Source organism: Watersipora subatra, chromosome 3, assembly GCF_963576615.1.
Source record: "Watersipora subatra chromosome 3, tzWatSuba1.1, whole genome shotgun sequence".
Lineage (NCBI taxonomy): Eukaryota > Metazoa > Bryozoa > Gymnolaemata > Cheilostomatida > Watersiporidae > Watersipora > Watersipora subatra.
The window spans coordinates 52,176,957-52,198,045 of NC_088710.1; the positions used below are offsets into that span (position 1 = coordinate 52,176,957).

The 21,089-nt window shown below is 34.8% G+C and overlaps 1 protein-coding gene across 2 annotated transcripts; it reads right to left on the reverse strand.

The window, feature by feature from the left end:
• Positions 1–334: 334 nt before the first annotated feature.
• Positions 335–18,082, reverse strand: LOC137389718 (UDP-N-acetylglucosamine transporter-like). 2 transcript variants are annotated; one of them, XM_068075797.1, is made up of 7 exons: positions 17,932–18,082; positions 10,253–10,454; positions 9,387–9,541; positions 7,880–8,002; positions 6,895–7,066; positions 6,121–6,239; positions 335–714 (listed from the first exon to the last, which is right to left on the reverse strand). In XM_068075797.1, exons 2-7 carry the CDS (start codon positions 10,437–10,439, stop codon positions 499–501), a joined length of 972 nt encoding a protein of 323 aa, XP_067931898.1. In that variant the 5' UTR covers positions 10,440–10,454; positions 17,932–18,082; the 3' UTR covers positions 335–498. The 2 variants fall into 2 exon arrangements, with proteins under 2 accessions (XP_067931898.1, XP_067931899.1); XM_068075798.1 differs by lacking the exon at positions 17,932–18,082 and adding an exon at positions 17,786–17,830.
• Between the last annotated feature and the right edge of the window lie 3,007 nt (positions 18,083–21,089).

Below are 21,089 nucleotides of genomic sequence, written 5' to 3' on the forward strand. Positions count from 1 at the left end.
CAATAAGAATCACTCCTGCTATGTGGTAGTGTATTCATCGGTCATTCATTCCACCGCTATTTAATATACATGCATGATGTTACAAAAACATAGCATGCTTATACGCAGACCTTATAGCAGCTTCTTCAAAAACTTTCATTAGTTTGTAACATTTGCACAGATATTAGCAAACATGGATATAATCATGTCAGATTAGAAGCCGTTAATCTGTTAGGTTCTGCAGCATATGTGTAGTTATATAGCTTCAGGTTGTGTGCATCTGTGTACTAATTTCGCTTATGCGCTAATCATTTCCTACACAACTCCTCGCCATAGAACTTTAAGTGAATGAGGGAGTTGGCAGTTCATATATTTTTAGTACAATTCATTAAGAACTAACATAAACAGCTATATAACGGCTTGGGAAAACAAACAAAGGTCTATAAATTAAAACGGTCCATAAAATAAACAAAAGGTATTATATGTAAGCTATTATACAATGGACCCTGCATGTGCTAGTCATGCTGGCTTAGCTTTTTCAAAGTTCATACCGTATAAAAATGTAGCACCAATGACCATAGGAGCACCTAGGAAAAATCCAAAATTGGGTTCAAAGTCATCCAAAAAGTAAAATGAGATAAATGTAGAGATTAAGATTGAAATGGAGACAGCAAATCCCTTGAGGATGTTGTCAGCATACTTGACAACAATAGCCACTGTCAGGCCACTAATTACCTGAAATCAAAATACACAACATTCACACAGCGATCAGCATCATCAACCTAGCAACAAAAAAACAGCAATTATTGCAGTCCTAAATATTTTCATGTCATATACCATCCGACATCATGTCGAAGTATATACTATTAAATATTGTGCAGTATGATTTTCTATTAAACGGTATGTAGTACTATGAGTCATAAATTCTAGTAATTTAACGAGTCCACTTTTGATCAGAAATATTGAAATATAATACATTTCGTGTTACTCTTCTACTCGTTCTTTTACCTGGTCTAAATCCTTACTTCCAACTTCCCTGTGTATCACTTCTTACAGCACAATCAACAGTTTTTAAATATTTGTTAGCAAGTAATCGGTGTATGCCTAATAAACATGGATTTTACTTAGAACTCAATTATTTAAAAAGATGCATTAAGGCCCAAATCAACCTACGCCGTCTATAAAACTTGAAAAATTTTCATAAATGGCCTCTTTAGAGGACTGACTATGCAAATCAATAATTTTGTATTGTTTATGTTTCATTAACTAATTCTGACAGGCTGAGCACTATAGCCAAGATTATTGCAAGTACTAAAAGTAAAATTGAATGTTGAACTCAGCTTTGAACACTTACTTTCATTAGCTCATCTACAGCCAGCAAGGGTATGACTGAAATATGGTAAGCTAATATAAAGCAAGATTCTTCTTAGGAAACACGAGTGTCCTTACAGCCAATCTTCTATGAAACTACCAATTTTGTGAAACCACACACTAGCCAATCATTGTTGAATATAATGAACCAAACAGCATTTTTCCTGCTTTTTTGATCTCAAAGTGATTCGTCTCAATTGTCATTCAATATGCTGCAATGTAAATTGCTTTGTTGAAAACATTTCAAAATATTACAATAACAGCAACTGTTTTATATTGTAATACCCCATTAAATAGTTGTTAACTCCAAAATTGGATCAAGTAAAACCTATAAAAACTTGTAGATGCATGTTTTTGCGAAATCTCAAAATTTTACATCTTCTCAAATTTCAAATTTATTCATCATAAATAGTTAAAAATAAATCCATTGTTGTGCTCCGTAAGTGATAAAAAAACTGCATTCTGGTGATTGCTAGAGATTTCTTTTCATTAGTTGTCATAACAAAATAATAGTTGTGTAAAAATTAAACACTCATATTTATTCTCATCATGTTTTCAACAAAATCTTGGTGACTATTGGTTTGTGTATGTATAGTTTTAGCATCGCCAGCAAAATTTATGCAGTCAGGCAACACAATTAGCAAAAATTTCATAAGACCAGTTAACAGTAGGTACATATGTGGTAAGATCTGTTAGCAATTATAAAGGAATAGTGAGTGGCACTGTCAAACCTCAGCATTCAAAGTTAATCCACCCGATACTTGCTTTGTATGTCGAGATTACATTGTTTTGTCTAATTCGGCCCGAAGCTTAAAAAATTAACTAGTAATGCTTTAGATAATTACACATAGTAATGTGAATTTTGTTGCAAGTCAACCTCTAAGCAAAACTACATATAAACTACATAATACTAGGTAAAATTTAAGTGAGAAAGTAAATAAAGTCATAATCAATAAAAGGATTTTCTTATCGTCATATACGGTGAGTTAAGGTCTAAGCTGAGCGATACAGCAGATGGACAGCATGTAGGTGAAGATTGAGACAGGTAGAATATGGCCTTGCTTTTTTACAACTACTCTTACTAAGTAGTCTAAAGAACTACCGTAAATCCTGGTGTATAAGCCGCACTTGTGAAGCTAAAAGTTTGGGTTGCGGCTTGTACACGCAGTCTAAAGATTATACTTGTAAATTTCTCACTACTTTCAGGCTAAAGATACTGTCATTAACAAAAGATAACATTGCATATTATCAAAAGATATAGATCTAAATATATGTCCATCTTCATGGTTGTTTGCGTGTCCAGTTGTAGCGATAGCTTAAGAATTAAAAATCCACTACACTCTGGGTTTGAACTCGACATCCAATTCTACAGACAGACATTTACTTATCCAATATTTATTATTATTTATCCAATACATTTCGCTGTCCAACTGGCTATACTATCGATACGTACTTGGGTGCATACTTATTACACATGCCGATCTTTCATGGCTTCATGTTCAACACTGCATCTAGTCTTATGCGTGAAGCTATACCAGAAGAAAAATGTGAGCCCATATGTTGAAAAAAAGTTTAAACTCCCATGACCAACAAGACTATTGCAATCAGTATAGATCTGTAGCAGGCGCTGCAGCCGGTACAGTATGAATTACACATAAATAGAGCACATACACATAAATAGAGCACATACACAGAAATAAACAAAACACTTTCATTTAAAAGTTACAATGGTAAATGTTGTATATATTGACCTAATAAGGTCATTAATTGTGGTTACTATCATGTGACATCTCCAGCATTGGATTCCATTCGTTGGGTCGCATTTCGTTGATGCAAAAACTGTGGCAGCATTTAAGTTGGTACTTTCAAAAGCTACATTCACAACTTTAAATTTAAACACGGCATCGCATTTTTGCCCTTCTCGATAACATGTATTACAACATGTGCTCACTGATTTGGTACTTGTTTACTGCAGAGTAATTTGCTGAAAGCGTAAGGCATAAAGTGAAAAAATATGTGCGTGTATTTGCAATAATAAGATCAGTGTCTGTCTGTCTGTCCATCCGTTTGTCTGAAGCTATGGTTTGAGGTTAATAAAAAGGTTGCTTTTCCCATACTCCACTCTTGACATTCAGCTTGGCAGACCAACATTCTAATACCTGCACCAATCGACTGACTTCGGGTATTTCTAAATAATTGTGCAGCAACTTTTGCTCTGTGCTTTATCTACACACCTGACAATCTCTCAAAGCACACTAGACTGTCAGAGCACTAGTATATATACTAGTACTATACTATATACTAGCATATGCCATAAAACTTCTATTTGAATGCCGTGGCACTGTAATTTTCGACTAGCTCATCAAAATTTTCAGATGATAAATTTAACCCTTCTACAGACAAAGTGATGCTAATGTCGCCTATATTCTGCACTCTCCTTCAGGAAAGTGACATCAATGCTGTTGACCTCAGCATTTTTGCTAAACTGGCTTTCGTATACGCCGAAGTATTAGACCAGTGGTTCCCAACTACATTGGAGCCATGGACCCCCTGAGCTCTTTATCTAAAAGTCATGGACCCCTTTATAAACATCATAATATATGATGTTTATAACAATGCATTGTAAATTGGCGTACATTATAAATTAGAATAATATAAGAGTCAATAGATTTGACATGTTTCTATTTATTTACTTATATAAAGAAATGCTATACTAAATTGCTTTGACTGTTAATTTTTAGGAGTCAGTTTGTTAGTGGAATGAATTGTACTTCTTATTTTTCACCAAATTCTCAATCTTTGAGGAAATGGTTGACAAAGCGCATCGCATGTCGTCTTCAAGTCCCAGTCATTTTCGTTGTTTCGATTTGAGAACAACCATGAAGGAGAAAGCGGACTCGCATAAGTATGTAGACACAAATGGGAGCAGAGTTCGAAGGGTGTGTTTGGCTGTCTGTGGATATGGATGAATCATGGAAGGCCAAAATTCTTCATGATTTGGTTTTATCTTCATAAACATCTTTGGTTATTTTACCGATCTGCTGGGTTCATTTTGTTGTCAAATAAATATAGTTGACAAATATTGTCACAATTATGATCAGTCAGCTGCCATTAACAAGCATTCATGATATTAATAGACGCCATTGTGAAATGACCCAAATTGGGTTTTACATTTAGATTTTGAGTATGAAAACTAAACTGCACAGTTTTGCAGCTGTCCCATCTTATTGGCCAGGTCAAACAATGTGACAACAGCAAAATACTTTGTCATTTATATTATAGGTGGAAAAATATCAATTAAAAACTAGGGAAAAAGGCTGTTGTTCGGGTGATTTCGGGTAAATCATATTTAAATTTAAGCATATACTAAGACCCCTACCAATCTAAAAATTGGTAAAATAGGTAAATTGAAATGTCTTATTTTCCATGGATCTTAGTATATCGTTGAAATTGAAGAGGGAAAGAGAGAATTACGTGTTTGCTGGTTACAGGTTTTGTTGTTTATACTACTAACAGAAAATCAGGTACTATCCAGCGGTTGAAGCACATAGATAATAAAAGTCTAAACCCAAAAACCTAACAAAACAACGCGACCACCCCGCGAGAATTGCATTAGTCCCGAAACTCGGGCTAGCACAATCCCAACAGACTTCGATGATTAAACCCCGCCCATATGATAGCCGTTGCCTATCCTTTTAGGGTTTTATATCATTGATCCAACCACTATGACATAAATAGCTGTAAATATCTAGCTAGAAAAATCAATACTGGCACCAGCCTGTGGACCCCCTCAAAACCTCCTGTGGACCCCTAGGGGTCCATGGACCACCAGTTGGGAACAACTGTATTAGACCGAGTTAAACAAGGAAGCACTCTGAGTAGTTTAATTAATTTTTTTTATTTAGGTAAATTATTAACTATTAATTATTTTGATGGTGTCACTTTTAAAGTTTTAAAGAGAAAACTGTACAGCTTTGGAGTTAGAAAACGGACTTCAATGTCATTACAATAAGAAAGGTATGATCTACCATAACAATGGTTGCTATTACATCGTGTGGTGTTCTTAAAGAGTATTCTTATCATCCATCAAGACGCGATAAAGTCTTCAGGTCCGATTGTAAACCACATTATGAACAAATATGAAGACAATTGATCGGATTTAGACCTTATTCACTTTGAAACAGAGTGTGATTGTGACAATCGATCTTCTCAGGTACACTGTCACTAAAATCTTGGCAACCAATACAGCGTTAACAAAAGGATTTATTGTTACTTATGTAACTGTGTCGTTTTGTTAGTACCATTGGTTAGTACCAATTTGTGCACACTTTTCCTGATCACTTTCTATTATGAGTCTGTAAAGATCAAAGAATATTAGTGGCGTTCAAATAGAGGTTTTCCGGCAATAGACATACCTCTATTACATTGTTTTCTCTGAAAGTGAGGCAATAGAGAAAACAGCTAACTCTCATTGTTCAAATCGAGTTGAAAACTTGTACCGATTTGCAGCATTATATAAAATTTCTTACATAATACAAAGCAAAAACATTACATAAATTCTTTACATTAAGCGTAATTTACATAAAAGGAGCGTCTACTGAATGTGAAAGAACTGTTTTTAGATTCTGATGTACCAAATTCAAATGTTTCTAAAAACTTTGAATGTCATACCTAGGGTGATAGTAACTCAGTTTGACAGTGTAATAGTATGTTTGTGGCAATAGCGAAGTCGAAATACAGAATAGAGCAGAAGAAAGTAAACTGACATACTGATAGGCAGATGACGGCCCATGTAGCCCAAGTGTAGCCTTGAAAGAATCCAGCAGTTTGGATGGCCTCATAGTCAAATAGATATAGGGATGTGAATGCAATAAGGATGCTGGCTCCGGCTAATAACATACAGCAAGTGACCTGATTCAATATCTAAACAAATATTTTGAGGTTAGACTGCATCTCAATTCTTTGGAAACAGCCGTTCTCCCACAAGTTCATCACACCAAATACATTGGTGATGCAGTGGGCGATTGCAGAATTACTTTGTAGAATTACGAGATTTGTTGGTGAATCCGCATTTCAAAAAGCTATTGAATTTGACACCCACGCAAACAGCCTTGGTAATCACTAGATAATTACAGTTGTTACACGAAATGGAACATCGCACCTGCGCTGGGCTGGGACACACCTGCCTTCTACCATCTTAGAAAAATAAATATTGTGACCTTGTTTATAGCCTGTGTCATTCATCTCGATTATGTAAGAACCATAATTGGCATGTACTTTTGTTTTCTAGTTTAAAAGGCAAATTTTTTAACAACTGCTAACAATTTTTCATTTGCATTTTCATTTTTCAACGCACAGGTTTAAAGGTTGTTGGAAAAACAAAAACAAGAATGCTACTATAGAAAAACTTGGGGTATGCCAACTCTGTTACTGTCCTGTTATTCACACAGCTCTCACCAGTGTTTCATGTACCAACAATCTATAAGAATGTGTAACTTACTAAAAAAGATCTACAACAAACAATAGAAGAGACTGAAAACCAACCTAATTGAATATTTCTAATCCATAGCGATTGTTTAGAGCTCTTTAACACCTTTTCAAAGTAGACTCCATTGAAACCGCTCAGACAGGAAGCTAGCAGAACAGCCATCATGCTTGCATAGACAGATCCAAGAGTACTGTCAGACATCGACCCATCATCTTCTGATTTCATAACCTACATGTATAGGTATATATATTAACTAACGCTAGGGATTCAGTAAGTAAGGAATCCAGTGGCTCTGTTGATAAACCCCAAAATAGTTCTAATGTAATGTTGTCAATAGTAGTTTATACACTGTAAATAGAGCTGCATGAATCTGCAGTGTTTAGGGTAAATCTAGGCAGCCAACAGCAGGCTATCACACTAAACACAGTGGTTTACCAAACACTTGTAGTGACTGTCAGAGTGAGTAAGAGTGTCAGCAATAACTCAATAGTAACTGGATTCACCGTGGTGCGGTTGGGAGTTAGTGTGAGGGGACTCTGCCGTATGTGATAAAATGACTAAACAAAAGTTATTTGCACTACAGAAAACCATTCAATGGAAATTATCAACTGGTAAATAGTAAATAAAGTAAAACGCTTTATTTGATATTTACCATTTATTTTATATGCTCTGTCAGAGGTCGACTGACTTCCACAAAGTGGACCTCCGAATCATCCAAAACTGCTTATCTGTCAGAGGTCCGCTGACCTCCAACAGATAAGCAGTTTTGGATGATTCAAATCAAGTCTCACGCAACAAATCCTTGAATCGCTCAAGTAGTCATTGTGTTTTTTTTCTTTCATCTGATTAACTAATTGCTAACCAGGGTACAGCGCATCGAATAGCTATGCTACTGCGCACGTGTGCCCTCATTGCACTTTTTTGTATTTCTAATTGTTATATACTTTTCAATAAAATGAAAACAAAATGAAGATTTAGTATAGCGTACCCATGGTACAACAGCCGTCAGTGTGCCTGTAAAAAGAGAACGTAATAGCCTACCTGGACTAAAACTACACCGATGGTCAGGAGAAGCAAGGCGAGCCACTGGGTCGAGGAAAGCCTCTTGCTCAACATAAATACAGAAAAGAGAGCAGTCGTAAGTATTTTAAGTTGATAACAGACCTGCAACCAAAAGCAAAGTTGTGAGCAATCCTTTACTAAAATGAAAACCACAGATAGTATTAGGTCTGTTATGTCCATGCAATTTTTGAAAATCACAATAATAAAATACAAGCTGAATGATATCTATCGCTCTCTTAGTTCACAAGCCTTCATAATTGATGAACGGGAAATCATTTATGTGTATTTGACTACAATTTCCATTGTAATTCCTTCTGTGTAAAAGAACTCACAGATGGTGACTGTTGAATCAATGTTAAATGGTCATAAATGGTGAAGATGGATATCAAAGCTTTTTATTATTTTGTTACAATAGCAGTTGTTTATATGTACCACAATTGGCACTCATAAAAATCTGGCCAATATGGGGCTCAAACCCAGGACATCCAGTATGTTAGACTAATGCTCTAAGCAACCGAGCTAATCAGCCACATTAGTCTCTGTCGGCCGTCTGAATAATTGTACCTATGAACATACAAAATAATAATAATACAGATCTTTCAACTCGTCCATTGACCATAGCAAGGAGAACAAAATCTCTAGTGTGAAAACCATCATAAAAGTCTGAAGTCTTGGATTTGAAAAAAAAACTTGAATATTAAAAATAAACACCAGTGTATCGAAAATCAAGGTCTTATTTGGGAATTGGGATGCAGCAATATAGTTTACCAGTCAGTTTTCTAGCTGCAATAAAGAGTTAGTAACTATGTGGACAGACAACTCCAGAATTTTCATCAGTCTGGCATTTACAGTATGTTCTGAACACCTAAACTAGTGTGCAAGCCCATCACTTAAGACTTATTTATGTCAGAACGCAACTAAACCTATGGCAAGGTTAAGAACATCATCAACATTTATGTGTACAAACACTATTTACAACCTGCTATACTTGCACATTGTATGCATAGTGTCAGTATTCACATTAAGATACCACATTTAAATTGTAGTCTGTCCTTCTTACATAAACTGGCACATAAATTATAGACCAAGGTTTATCTTAAGACTGTTTCTGCAGACCCTTTTTATTGCTCTAACTCATGCTGCTGTGATTATTTTTTCAAACCCAATGTGGAATTTAAAATATCTAAAAAAATTAGGAGTTTTTAATAAAGCCTTGAAAACTGCAAAGCAGTTTTGAATGCTTCATTGTTATTATTATTATTATTGGAATAATATTACTTGAGAAACTACGATTTGTAGTTCCTTGTAGAGCAGTGAAGAGTCGCAACAGATTTTTTTATACTAGTGGCAGCATTAGGATATAAGCTAATACTATTTGAATAATTTATTAATTTGAAGAATATTATTATTATTTCAACCCCAGCAGGAAAATTGTCAAGAGCTGACCGATCCGCAGTGAGAAAAAGGTTGGGGACCACTGGTTTACCTGATAAGTGGCTGAGTTGAGGTTGCTCAGAGCCACAAAGAGAAGACAATTCTGGCACACATAAAGCAGAGCTGGTACTGAAAGCTTCAAGCATTCTTTGGGTTTTCTCACAACCTCATCAAGGATAGAAGTAAATGTAACAGATATTCGGAATCCTGCAAAATCACCATTGATGGCCTAAGCATGACACCATACAAACGTAAAACGAGACACGAGACATGATCAAAAGCAGTTGACTACGACAGTCAACAGTAATGCGAAAAAACAGTAATGCACTATGACTTGGTTCAAAATGCATTACTAATAGGATGCTACATATAGTGCATATGATTACTAACAGGTGCTACATATAATCTATACTTTGACGGCTTACCAGAGACTGTCAAAGCATAGATTATATGTAGCACCCATTATTTGGTGTCTACCATAAAAAAGCATCATAAAAAAGTCATTATGTAACATTTGTATAGAATAAATGATAGATATGAGCCAATTTTGAATAAGTTTAAACTAAAGTTGCCTGCTCGTGAAACTCAAGTAAGAAGCATGGGGAAGTAACTTTAGATTTTAAATTGGAGTTGAGCTCATGCTGAACAGCACAAACAACGGATTTACAGGAATTATTATTTTATTACTCATTACTGTAACTAGAATAATGCGATTTTTTAAAGCAATCTTTATTGCTTCGATTTGCACATTTAGATTATATGCTAAAAACTCAAACATAAGTCACTTTATTCGTGTTTGCGCATTATCTACAACTGGTCTTATGAAAATGGGTCAAATGATCATAACAAATGTCCTGAGATTCTAGTTAAGGAAACCAAGAAAATTGAAGACTTAAGAGCAGGTTACACAAAACATACCTTTGTTGCAAAAATGTATAGCAATGCATATAAGGAGTTTGGTGACTTCAACGAGTGCGACTGTAGTCCTGGGAAGATAAGGGTGGCTTGTATCCGCTGTACGAGAGTATCTGGTGATAAGGACATGGCTGGCTGTTTGCACGGACAGGAAGCACAGGCTTAAGTATTTCACCATTGAGTTATTCATAGCTATCTTTATTGTCTAAAGAAGCATACGTTGCATGAGCATGCGATAGAGTAAAGGCCAACAAAAAATGGAGAGATTACATAAATAAATTTGCAAAATTTAATACTAATTTGTAAAATTAAAACCATGAAGTAATTTTCGTTTTTTAATTTTTATCCTGTCTGCACATACAAGCAATATATACAACATACAAACAATATAATATTGTCTCTTATATTAATGTTTTAGGTTTTGTCACTTATTGATTAAATAATTTTCAATTTCTAGGTTTAAACAACAGTTTGTGTGTGACCTACATTTAGATGCAAAGCTAGATAACCTTCTTGAAACCACTATAACCAAAGTTGAACTACAGAATATTTTCATCAAGACCAGGTGTCCCAAACACACTACCAAATCAGTTTTAAAAATTAATCTTTTGTAAGGTACAATCAGCTCAGCTGTGTAAGCTATATCTAGGCGAATCGGAGACATCTCTTCAAAGCAACAAGCATTAAAATGCAAATTGACATTTTTGTAATGTATCCTTGATTTTACAAGAAAATGAGCCTATCTAAAAACCAGATAAAAGAATCGTTGTTTATAATACTTACAAGTTGTAAAACTATTAAACGGCATTTTATATAACAGTAAATGTACAGCCCAACTCACACGCAAAGTATAGAAATATTTCTGAGATATTTTACAATGTTCACATTTGTACAATGTTAACATTTGTACAATGTTCACATTTGTACAATGTTCACATTTGTACAATGTCACAATATTAACAACTGAGACAACTATGTTGTCTGTGACAACTATTAAAAGACGATGGCGAGAAACCAAATCTTAAATCTCAAGATCTTAGAGTAGTATTCTGAGTAACTACTCTAAGATAGTCATTGACACCTGATTATTAAAAGCTTCTCTCTTTTTGAACGTCTTATCATATTTCAGTAGATTTTAGCAGATGATGGAAACACTAACTGAGCTAAGATACACATGCATTTACACTTGTTTTAGGACCGTGGAAACGTGTATATCATGTAACTACTATTATTTCTAAATCTATTATTTCTAAATGTTCTTCAGAGTCCTAAGTCAAGCAATATTGGTCACCAACTTGTCAGTATACAGATCTAGCATGTGAATTTATTTTTAAATAAATCATATTAAACTTAATCTATTAGTTTGAAATAGTACCTAAATGCTTCAAGGTAGGTCACGACTTCTACCAACCAAATATTTATCTACTTTCTAGTCTAAAATGGTAGAGATGAAATATTTACTATAACAACAGTATCAACACATGTACTTTTAAATGGCATCAAATTAAACTATGCGCATTTAAAGATGACAGAGCAGACACAGCACTTACTAGCTAAACTTGCAATGCCAAGGCCATCTATTTTTGAGAAGAAAATTTTGAACTGAATGACAATAGCTTAGCTTTATCTTTGGCCCAAACTAAGGGTTTCGTGAGTTCTTTGGTCATTCAGTATCCATGACTACCAATTGGCTGCAAAATCTTGAATAACTGATACCCATAGTGTTAACAGCAAATTAAACCGATCTTTGTCTACACGTGAAATCTAAGTTGTTTGATGCAGTTGGCTCATAAAACGCTAGTTTCTCATAATACTTCTTTATGTTGTCTCACAACTGGGGCTGGTAATGAGGTTACGAGGACAGAGCTAAGTAATCACAAAGAATGAAAATAAGGACCAAGAAAAATAATAGAGTCAACAACTCTCGCCTATAAGCCATAACGTAGAAGTAATAAAAGATGCATACAAATATGGCTGTATAATTCACAGAATTCATTCTTGACTTCCAACAGAAAATTTTTTGTCGCTATTTGAGTTACCAAAGTCTGTACTGATGATGTGTCTGAGTGTTTAGTTATAATCTTTCATTTTGAGCTAATTGGTAAAATATTGGCATGAGATAAAGCAAATAAAAATTTCTAACATTACTGGAAGCAAAGGAGTGTGGTATATGTAATATAGAAAAAATGTGCAAAGCAACTAAATTCATACCTAACTGGTCATCACAAAGATTGTAACATTTGTGTCTGGTCAATGCAGCAATCGCAATACCGTAGGCACTAATCTTTAACCAGTGCCAACACGCAAGTTTTAAAAGATTTTTGTGACTAAGAGAACTCACGATATTCAACGGTTGTCATTTGTGAAAGGTGATTAATAACAATAATAAGATTCCCAGCGTATAAATCCTACTGCTGTGTGGTTGCAATCATGAGACTATTTCTAGCTTCTATATATTGATGTTTCTAACAAAATACGATGAGCTTAGCAACTACAACCGTAGCTTTAGCAATAACAATAGCCTTTAGCTTTTTTAATTTTCAGCAATACCTGAATGAAAAAAGGCCAAACCAGCTATTACTGAGGTGAGGACTACACTGGTAGTTCTGTGCAAACTGCAAAACAATATAAAGCTACCAAATTGCATGACACTGAAAATGATGTTTAGTTGTATTTTGAATAGTTGTTAAACCATTGTGCAATAAGATTTTGTATAGTGTTGTTGAGTTAGACAGAAATATAATTGAGTATTGCAGAAACATAGTGTATGTTTGAAGGGTTCAAAGGCAAGCTCTATGAAAAAACAATAAAAAGTACACAATCAGTAAAAGCTGCCTACATTTGTTTCATTTTGGCAGTGCATTGTGCAAAACACTGCGTTTTATGTTGCAATGGAGCTAGCCTACATCAAAACATGCTGAGAGGGTAAAATTTAATACACAAATATTGTCTATATTACGACATTATGTTAGAGCAAGATGGTGAGATATCAATTTGATATAAACTTTTACATAAATATTTCTCAAAAGTCACCCCTATGGCAGAGCTGCCTCAAAATATTTGCCAGAAATAAACAAGCCAATTAGTTCTAAATTTCCAATTTTAAAGTATACTAGGTTTTAAAGTTGCTACTACTTTACATTTTAGCACTCTAAAAACGTCAGCATGAATACCACCATCATTAAAGGTCCGCCAGACAAACATAATACCTGCAACCTAGAAGAGTGTTTTGTGAAAAACAGTAAAGGAGTATCTCAAAAATGTTCAACTAAATGGTTAAGGCGTGACTTGCGCAAAGGATGATTTTGTGGTAAATGTCAAGGTTTCCAAACTGCAAAGGTGTCATTCCTAGATGTAATGGACAGCAAAGATGTGAAATGGTTTAGTGATACATGCGTTGGCAAATAAAAATGGCAACCGAAGGAGACAGAGAAGCTAACCTCTGATCTCTCGGAGCAAACACTGGCGCAATCAACAAACTCAAGAAAATAAAGGAGATGATCAGCAAAATAAAGGAGATGATCAGCAAAATTGATACAACCCTGAAAATGAAGAATGTAGCTTTGAAGAACAGAAAGGATCAGATGAAAACATCCTATGCAGCAGCAGTTCGAAGCAACACTGAAAGTGCTCAGAAGTGTATCGAGATCAACTCCAGTGCTAGAAGCTTACTAGTCGAAAACTTTGAACAAAGCCAAGCAGAGAGCAGGAAAAACATTACCATACTCTATGGCATCCCATCAGAAGATGGTAAGAGCACTTTTGAGCAAGTAACTAAGATGCTTGAAAAAGACTGTTTTACATACCCTAAGAAGCCAGTAAAGGCAATCCATTTCCAAACCTATTAAACTACTAAACCGATCAAACTAGAATTTTCTTGTGAACAAGCTAAATGGTAGTTACTAAAGGAGCAAGATGTGTGTGGCAAATGTGTGGCATTTGCCACACATCTTGTTGTGTGGCAAATGGCACACAACAAGATGCCAATATTTTCAGCAAGCTTGATAAAAGTAAGGAAGTTAGGAATCAGCAATATGCATTAAGGCAACAAATCTAAGAAATGGAATCAGAAAACAACATGCAGTACCAGATCAGAAACATGAAAACTCAAATTAGAGTTGGGGAATGGCAGTATTTGAACAATTCCGGCCAAATACCAAAGTCAGAAAACCGACGCAGTAGTTTAAACATATTTTTATCTCCAAACATCTATATTTATCACCAGATCACTAAAAAGCAAAACAGAAAAATGATCCATTGAGAAGTGTGATTATGACAGAGTATGCTTAATTGAGACACACATCGACAACTCTATTCAAAGTCAGTCGTCAAATCTTTTATTATAACAATATATCTATTTATAAAAAAAACGAATATTCACGGGGAGGAGTACTGATTGCCATCAATGAATCACTGCAAGCAAACAGATAACACCAAATGGCACCAATGACATAATAATAGCCTTTGTGAGAATTCCAGAGTCTTCGCTAGTAGGATAATATTATCAACCACCAAAAGCTAAAGACCTGTCATTTCTTAATACGACATTAGAAAACTTATTGAAACCATTTCCTAAGGACCACCTTTTGTTGGTGAGAGATATGAACCTACCTGGTATTGACTGGCATAACAACGCAATCAAACCATTCTTGTAAGATCAGCACATGCAGAGTTTATTGACATTATAGCCCAACATAACCTTTGGGAATTTGTTAAAAGACCTACCCACATACATGGGAAAACCCTTGACCTGATCTGCTCAAATCAATCACAAATGATACTCACACACCATGTCATCTATCCCAGTTCAAGTGATCACTCTATAGTAACTGCTGAGATTGACACAAACCTCTCACCAAACATGATGTTCAAAAAAGTTGTTAAACTATTGCAAAGTAGACTTTAATGAGTTTTAATCAGTCCTTGAAACGACTAAACGCAACCTCTTATAAATGACAGACATTGATGAAATGTGAAAATTGTTTTTTACAAATTTACAAAATGCTGTTAATGAATATGTACCAACGAAGACCATAGTCAATCGCCCAATAGCGAAACCATCTCGGTTTACCGAGAGTCAAAACCTTGTTATTGAACAAAGAAATTTCTACAGGATTTCGCGAAGTGGAGACTCATTTGATCAACAATTGTTTACCAAAGCTTGCAAAACAGACGAAAAGGGCCATGAAAAAATCAAGAAAAAAAAATTGAAAGCCAGATTTGTAAATCTTTAGTCAAAGGAAATATCAAACCCTTCTACAAGCCCTTAGAGGGAAATAAAGCCAACTAAGAACCATACAAGGTTGAAACAAGCCGCCACAACTGCTACTGATGAACCACGCAGTCGTGCGACTATGCTGAATAGCTTCTTTTACAGCTAATTTAACAAGGATCATCACTTAGCGAACAAGACAACTGCTCATGTTGTTAATCCTCCAAACACAGATGTGAAAAATGTGGTAAAACTGATACGAGGCTTTGAACCTGGTAAAGCTCCTAATCTCGATGGCATTCAAAAAGATCTAATGATTGACATCCCACAAGCTGCAAGCTGTCTCACTAAAATTTTTGACAAATTTCTAGAGCAAGGAAATCTGTCGCTAGCATAGAAATTAAGCAATGTTACGACCATACACAAATCTGGATCCACAGATGAAGTAAATAACTATCGATCTAACTCACTAACTAGCATCCCATGCAAGATCTAAGGGCATATCATACTAGGAAATCTGCTCGCAAAAGTAGAGAAATACCTCCACAATAGACAACATGGGTTTAGGAGAGGACTATCTTGTGAGATTTAGCTATGTGCAACACCCAATAACATTCACAGGTCTGTTGACCAACATAAAAGTGTACCCGCAGCAGTTCTACACTTCTCAAAAGCTTCCAGCAAAGTGTCATATGCTCTACTGATGGAGAAGCTTATGAAGGTTGAAGAAATAGATGATTACTTATTAGAGCATCTACAGCTTTCTTCATAGCAGATCACAAAGAGTCATACGGGATAGCTGAAGGTCTAGCTTTTTCCTAGTTTCATCTAGTGTTCCACGATGATCTTTTCAGGACCAGCACTATTTTTACTATTCATAAACGATTTGCCAGAAAGTAAAGACTGCTCCGTAGATCTGTTGGCCAACGATACTCTTCTTTATTAGGAAGTCTCATCCACCCTGGATGTTACATTATTCTGGCAAAACCTATCTAAACTTGGAGCATGGGCAGCAAGATGAGGAATGGAATTTAATGTCAACAAGAGAAAAATCTTAGTGTTCAACAGCCCCACCAAGGATTCTATGCCAGTATACATGCTCAACGTCAATGTACTGGAGCAAGTAGCAGAAAGTTGATATCGTGGAGTGACACTACAAGAAAATTTGAGATTCAATAAGCATATACAGTCTATAATTATAACAGCACTCAGGCTACTGAGCATGATCAAGCCTGCACTTCATTAGACGCCTCAGATGTCTAAGCTCTCAGCATGTAAATCTCTTTGTCTGCATCATTTTGAGTACGCAACTACAGCCTGGGATCCAAGTAACAAGGGAGAAATAGATAGGTTGGAGCAGGTTTGAGACCAAGCATTAAGGTTTATAGCATGAATCAAAGGCACTAGAGAATCATTGATACCATGGAAAAACTTGATTCTATTCCGGTTCAATAAATAAGACAGCAACAGCGACTATGTCTGCTAATGAAAATCCTCAGCAAGAAAAAGGTTTATTCTACTCTACCAAAGTCATCAATCAACCAGACCAGACCACTTTATCAAGACTAGGGCTCAGTGTCTGGGCCAACCCACCTCAGTGCAAACAAACAACATGTTCTACCGCAATAGCTTTCTACTAAAAACTATTAGAGAGCTCAAAGAAACCAGCAGAACAAAAACCAGTCACACAGAGCAGCAGTGCGCTACACTTCCACACAAGAAAGGTTGATCTTTCCTGCACTGGTCTGAATATATGCTAAATATGAATCTAGCTTTTGGAAACTTCACCTAAACTTGTTTATAGTGGTATTTATCTGAGGCACGCCTCTTACGCCTTAAGTGGTTTAACGTAAAAAAATATACGAGGTAATAAATACGAAATAATATAGCAAGTCAGATCCAAAAACTTTCAGAGAAAATATTTGTCATAGGCTATAGTCTATACTAATAACAGCGGTGTTTGGGAGCTAGTTCGTCAATGATAAAATTAGTATAAAACATGTTTAGATTAGGCTACATTTGCATAGATTTGGATAATTTAGGTATAACAAAACGACAAACAATTTTAGTGTTTCTCCATCCATATCTTCCACTAGACCGGTACATCGGTTACATCGTTTTCGGGCTCCCAATATTAATTTCTAATAATGCCTTTTATTAAAAACTATTTATACGAGCACGAAGCAAATTAAAAAATGACTTCCACACTTCACAGGGGTTTTAGAAAGTAAATAAAGCTCGTCAGTAATGCAATATCGGATAGAACGTAAAAGCCTTATCCTCAACCTGCCTGGTTGCAAGAGCTCGTCTTTAAGTAAATTTACCTTGCTAATAATGAGCACACTCTACTACCGCTTTTCACTATCTGCTGATTTTTCAAAGAGACAGTTGTTAATATTTTGTTAACACGTAAAAATTACCTTCCCAATTTCAGTATTATAAATAAATTATTGAAGATTTACAAAGTTACCTGCAATTTTTAATAAGTAGTTATGCAAAAAAGTAATCTTGTCTGTTTTCTTATCGCTCCCAAGCGAAGGTTTTTGCGATAGACTCTTATTTCCTCATATTATATTAATTAATAAAACGTCCGATTGTCGTCTCATTTTTCATGCTTAATCTTCGCGTTGCTCCTGACGCACTTCCACATGAAAAGCGCCAACATTTTAGAGCAGGCTCATTGAAGCCCCGTACAGTTTTGGTGGCCGAAGAATTATAGGCAAAAAGGCGAAAAGCAAATACGGTAAATCGCGTCATATGTAAATGCTAATATGATGATAGTTGTCTGCTCATTATCGCAGAGAAAATAACTTACACTTTGATGAAGCATTTTGGGGGTTTGCAGAGTTTGAATTTATTGATCAATAAATCTTTCATATTTTTTAAAAATGAATTAGTCTAAATAAGTGAATCAAATATACTTATTTTTACTATATATTAATTTGTTCATTGGTTAATTTAAATTTTTACACAAATAATCTCAAACTAAACGTGAATTGTTCACTACTATCTTGCATTCAGGATACATTTACAATTTCCAGTTTATTTGATAATTAATATGCCTGCAAATAGAGGCTTTTTGTTATTTTTTATCAGCACAATAAAAGATTGCTAACTAACATTTGTTCAAAAAACATAGTAATATTTTCAAAGTTTTCTGACATGGATAGAAGGAGTGCTAATAGATGAAAACACAACTCTTGGAAAAACTGTTAGTTCGGAAAAGGAATAAATAGCAGCAGTAAAATTCAAATTAAAAAGTTCTATGAAAATGATATGTCATATTATGATAGTCGGTGAAACTATAGATGATAGATGGTAAACTGGCAAGACAAAAGAGGAGGAAGAAACAAGGAAATTGTGATAAAATTGGGTGAATGCCAATGGGCACTTTTACAAACTAAAACTAACAAGTTCAAATATTGAAATAAATAAAAAATTCACCATAGAGAAACCAAAGAGGTTGAAATTGGGTGTGTTGAGTCCATATCAACAAATTATGCAGAGCAAGTTTATTCGCTCATGCTAAGACATATAGCAAGGAAGACTATTATAACACAGGGCTTTGCCTCGACTTATTAAGTGATTGGTTTATGGTAAACTGTCATAGGCCTACAATCAGCATTTTGTCTGGTTTCTTTGGCTAGTTATTAAATGCACAACAAAAGTTCATAATTAAAAGAACAATAGCCGCAATAGTAAGAGTAGGTTTAAAAAGTCAGCATTTATGTCAATTGATAGACAAGCTCAGTGAGGTGGAGTCATAGATATATAAACCTATCTATATTTATATATAGGTTTATATATCTATGGGTGGAGTCCATATAAACTGAGAGTTATAGAGACCAACTCAAATTTATCTTATTACTCATTCATTCTATCTTATTTCTTATTTTTGTCTCTCAACATTAACTGTTGATTGATTTATTATTTGTATTTACAACCGTTTTGGCTGTTACCATTGGTTGGCTACTTTACATGTATATTGATATTTTTATCTCTGCACTTTTGAGTAAGTCATTTTAGTTTTTTTATATAAATTATGTTGAGTTGTTGCATGGACTGCCTTGTGCACAAGTAGAGGTAACACTTATTTAATGTATATTGATTTGTGTGCCACTTATTAAAAAACTAACTCTGTGGAAATCAAATACTGTGTGCATTTGTTATACTCATTACATAATAGTATAACTCTTTTGAAGTATAATGTCAAAAAGTCTGTTTTCTACAATATACTTGAAAGTAATAAACCTAACATTCCAAAGGTGAACATATTGTTTTGTAGCAGCTTTTCTAAGACATACAGAGATACAGCCACTGACCACAGTTTTCCCATATGCACAGAGTCTGGGTAAAAGGCACATGTCACTGAGTGTCACTGCATGGCGGGCATTATGGCTGCTGTATTTCAGTAGTAGTGGCTCGCCTTAATATTTAGTCGTTGTTAGGGTAGAGTCTATCAGTGTTAGTATTGAGCCTTCTTTTATCAACTTAGTAGTATTAGTAACTTCATGAGTAATTATATCGTTGTAATTCGCTAGTATGTAGAAAGTATTCATAAAGATCAAAGGCGCCGTGTCTCAACTAAAACAAAAAACACAACAATCACTATATAGTATTCGTGAGAGAGTTTTATATTAGAGATGTTTAGTTAGCTAAGTCAATGTTAGCAGAGTCAACATAAGGAGCTCCTACGGTTTGTTTATGATGCGTACACCGTTTAGTGTCTGTTTTTACAAATATGCGTTCTGAAAAATTCCATAAAGAGAAATAGAGTGATATAGATAGCGAACATGATTCACAAGTTCTCTAGAAACTCTTCAGTCCACCCTGATAATATTTTTTCAGAACACAATTGTTATAAAAGATACAAAATTTTGTTTAATAAGGATGGCATATGATAGTTTAAGTAGTGAGATGTGAATTGCGTAGCAGGTACAGTACATTATATTTAATGGAAAACACAATGTACACGATATACGACGAGCTTGTTGTACCAACGGACAAATCAATAAACAGTGTTTGTATAATACATCAGAGTTACACTTCGTGTCACTCATGCTAGCAAGGTCACTGTAATTGCTGTCATTAAGAATGAAAAAGATGGTTATTACTTGAAATGTCATAATTTATATGAAAGAATGTACTTTATAATACATGTATAACATTGCAATATTACATTATATTTCATATAGTTTACTATCATTATATTATCTCTTACCATGCCATGTTATATTATTTTGTATTATATTATATAATGCAATATTATTTCATATTGCATAACATCATATTATATTATTTAATATTATATGAAGTAGTACTATGTTACATTATATAACCTGTTGCATCAAATAAATTATGACATTTCAAGCAATAACCATCCTTTTCATTCTTAATGACAGCAATTACAGTAACCTTGCTATCATGAGTGACACGAAGCAAGCGTATCTCTGATGTATTGTACAAACACTGTTTATTGCTTTAGCCTGTGCATACAACAAGCTCGCTGCCATGCATAATATGTTTGCTCATTTTGGATTATATGACTCGCAGTACCATGTGTGCACCGGAGATAGATGGTATATTTAATTTACATGGTTGATTATTGTATTACAATCTTTAATATAG

Excerpts from the sequence above, each read along its gene's own strand:
- LOC137389718 (XM_068075797.1), bottom strand. The coding sequence starts at position 10,439 with ATGAATAACTCAATGGTGAAATACTTAAGCCTGTGCTTCCTGTCCGTG. Across the intron at positions 9,542-10,252 it reads TATACATTTTTGCAACAAAG|GATTCCGAATATCTGTTACA; the intron begins GTATGTTTTGTG and ends GTGATTTTGCAG. Across the intron at positions 715-6,120 it reads GGGCCGTCATCTGCCTATCA|GTAATTAGTGGCCTGACAGT; the intron begins GTATGTCAGTTT and ends TTTTGATTTCAG.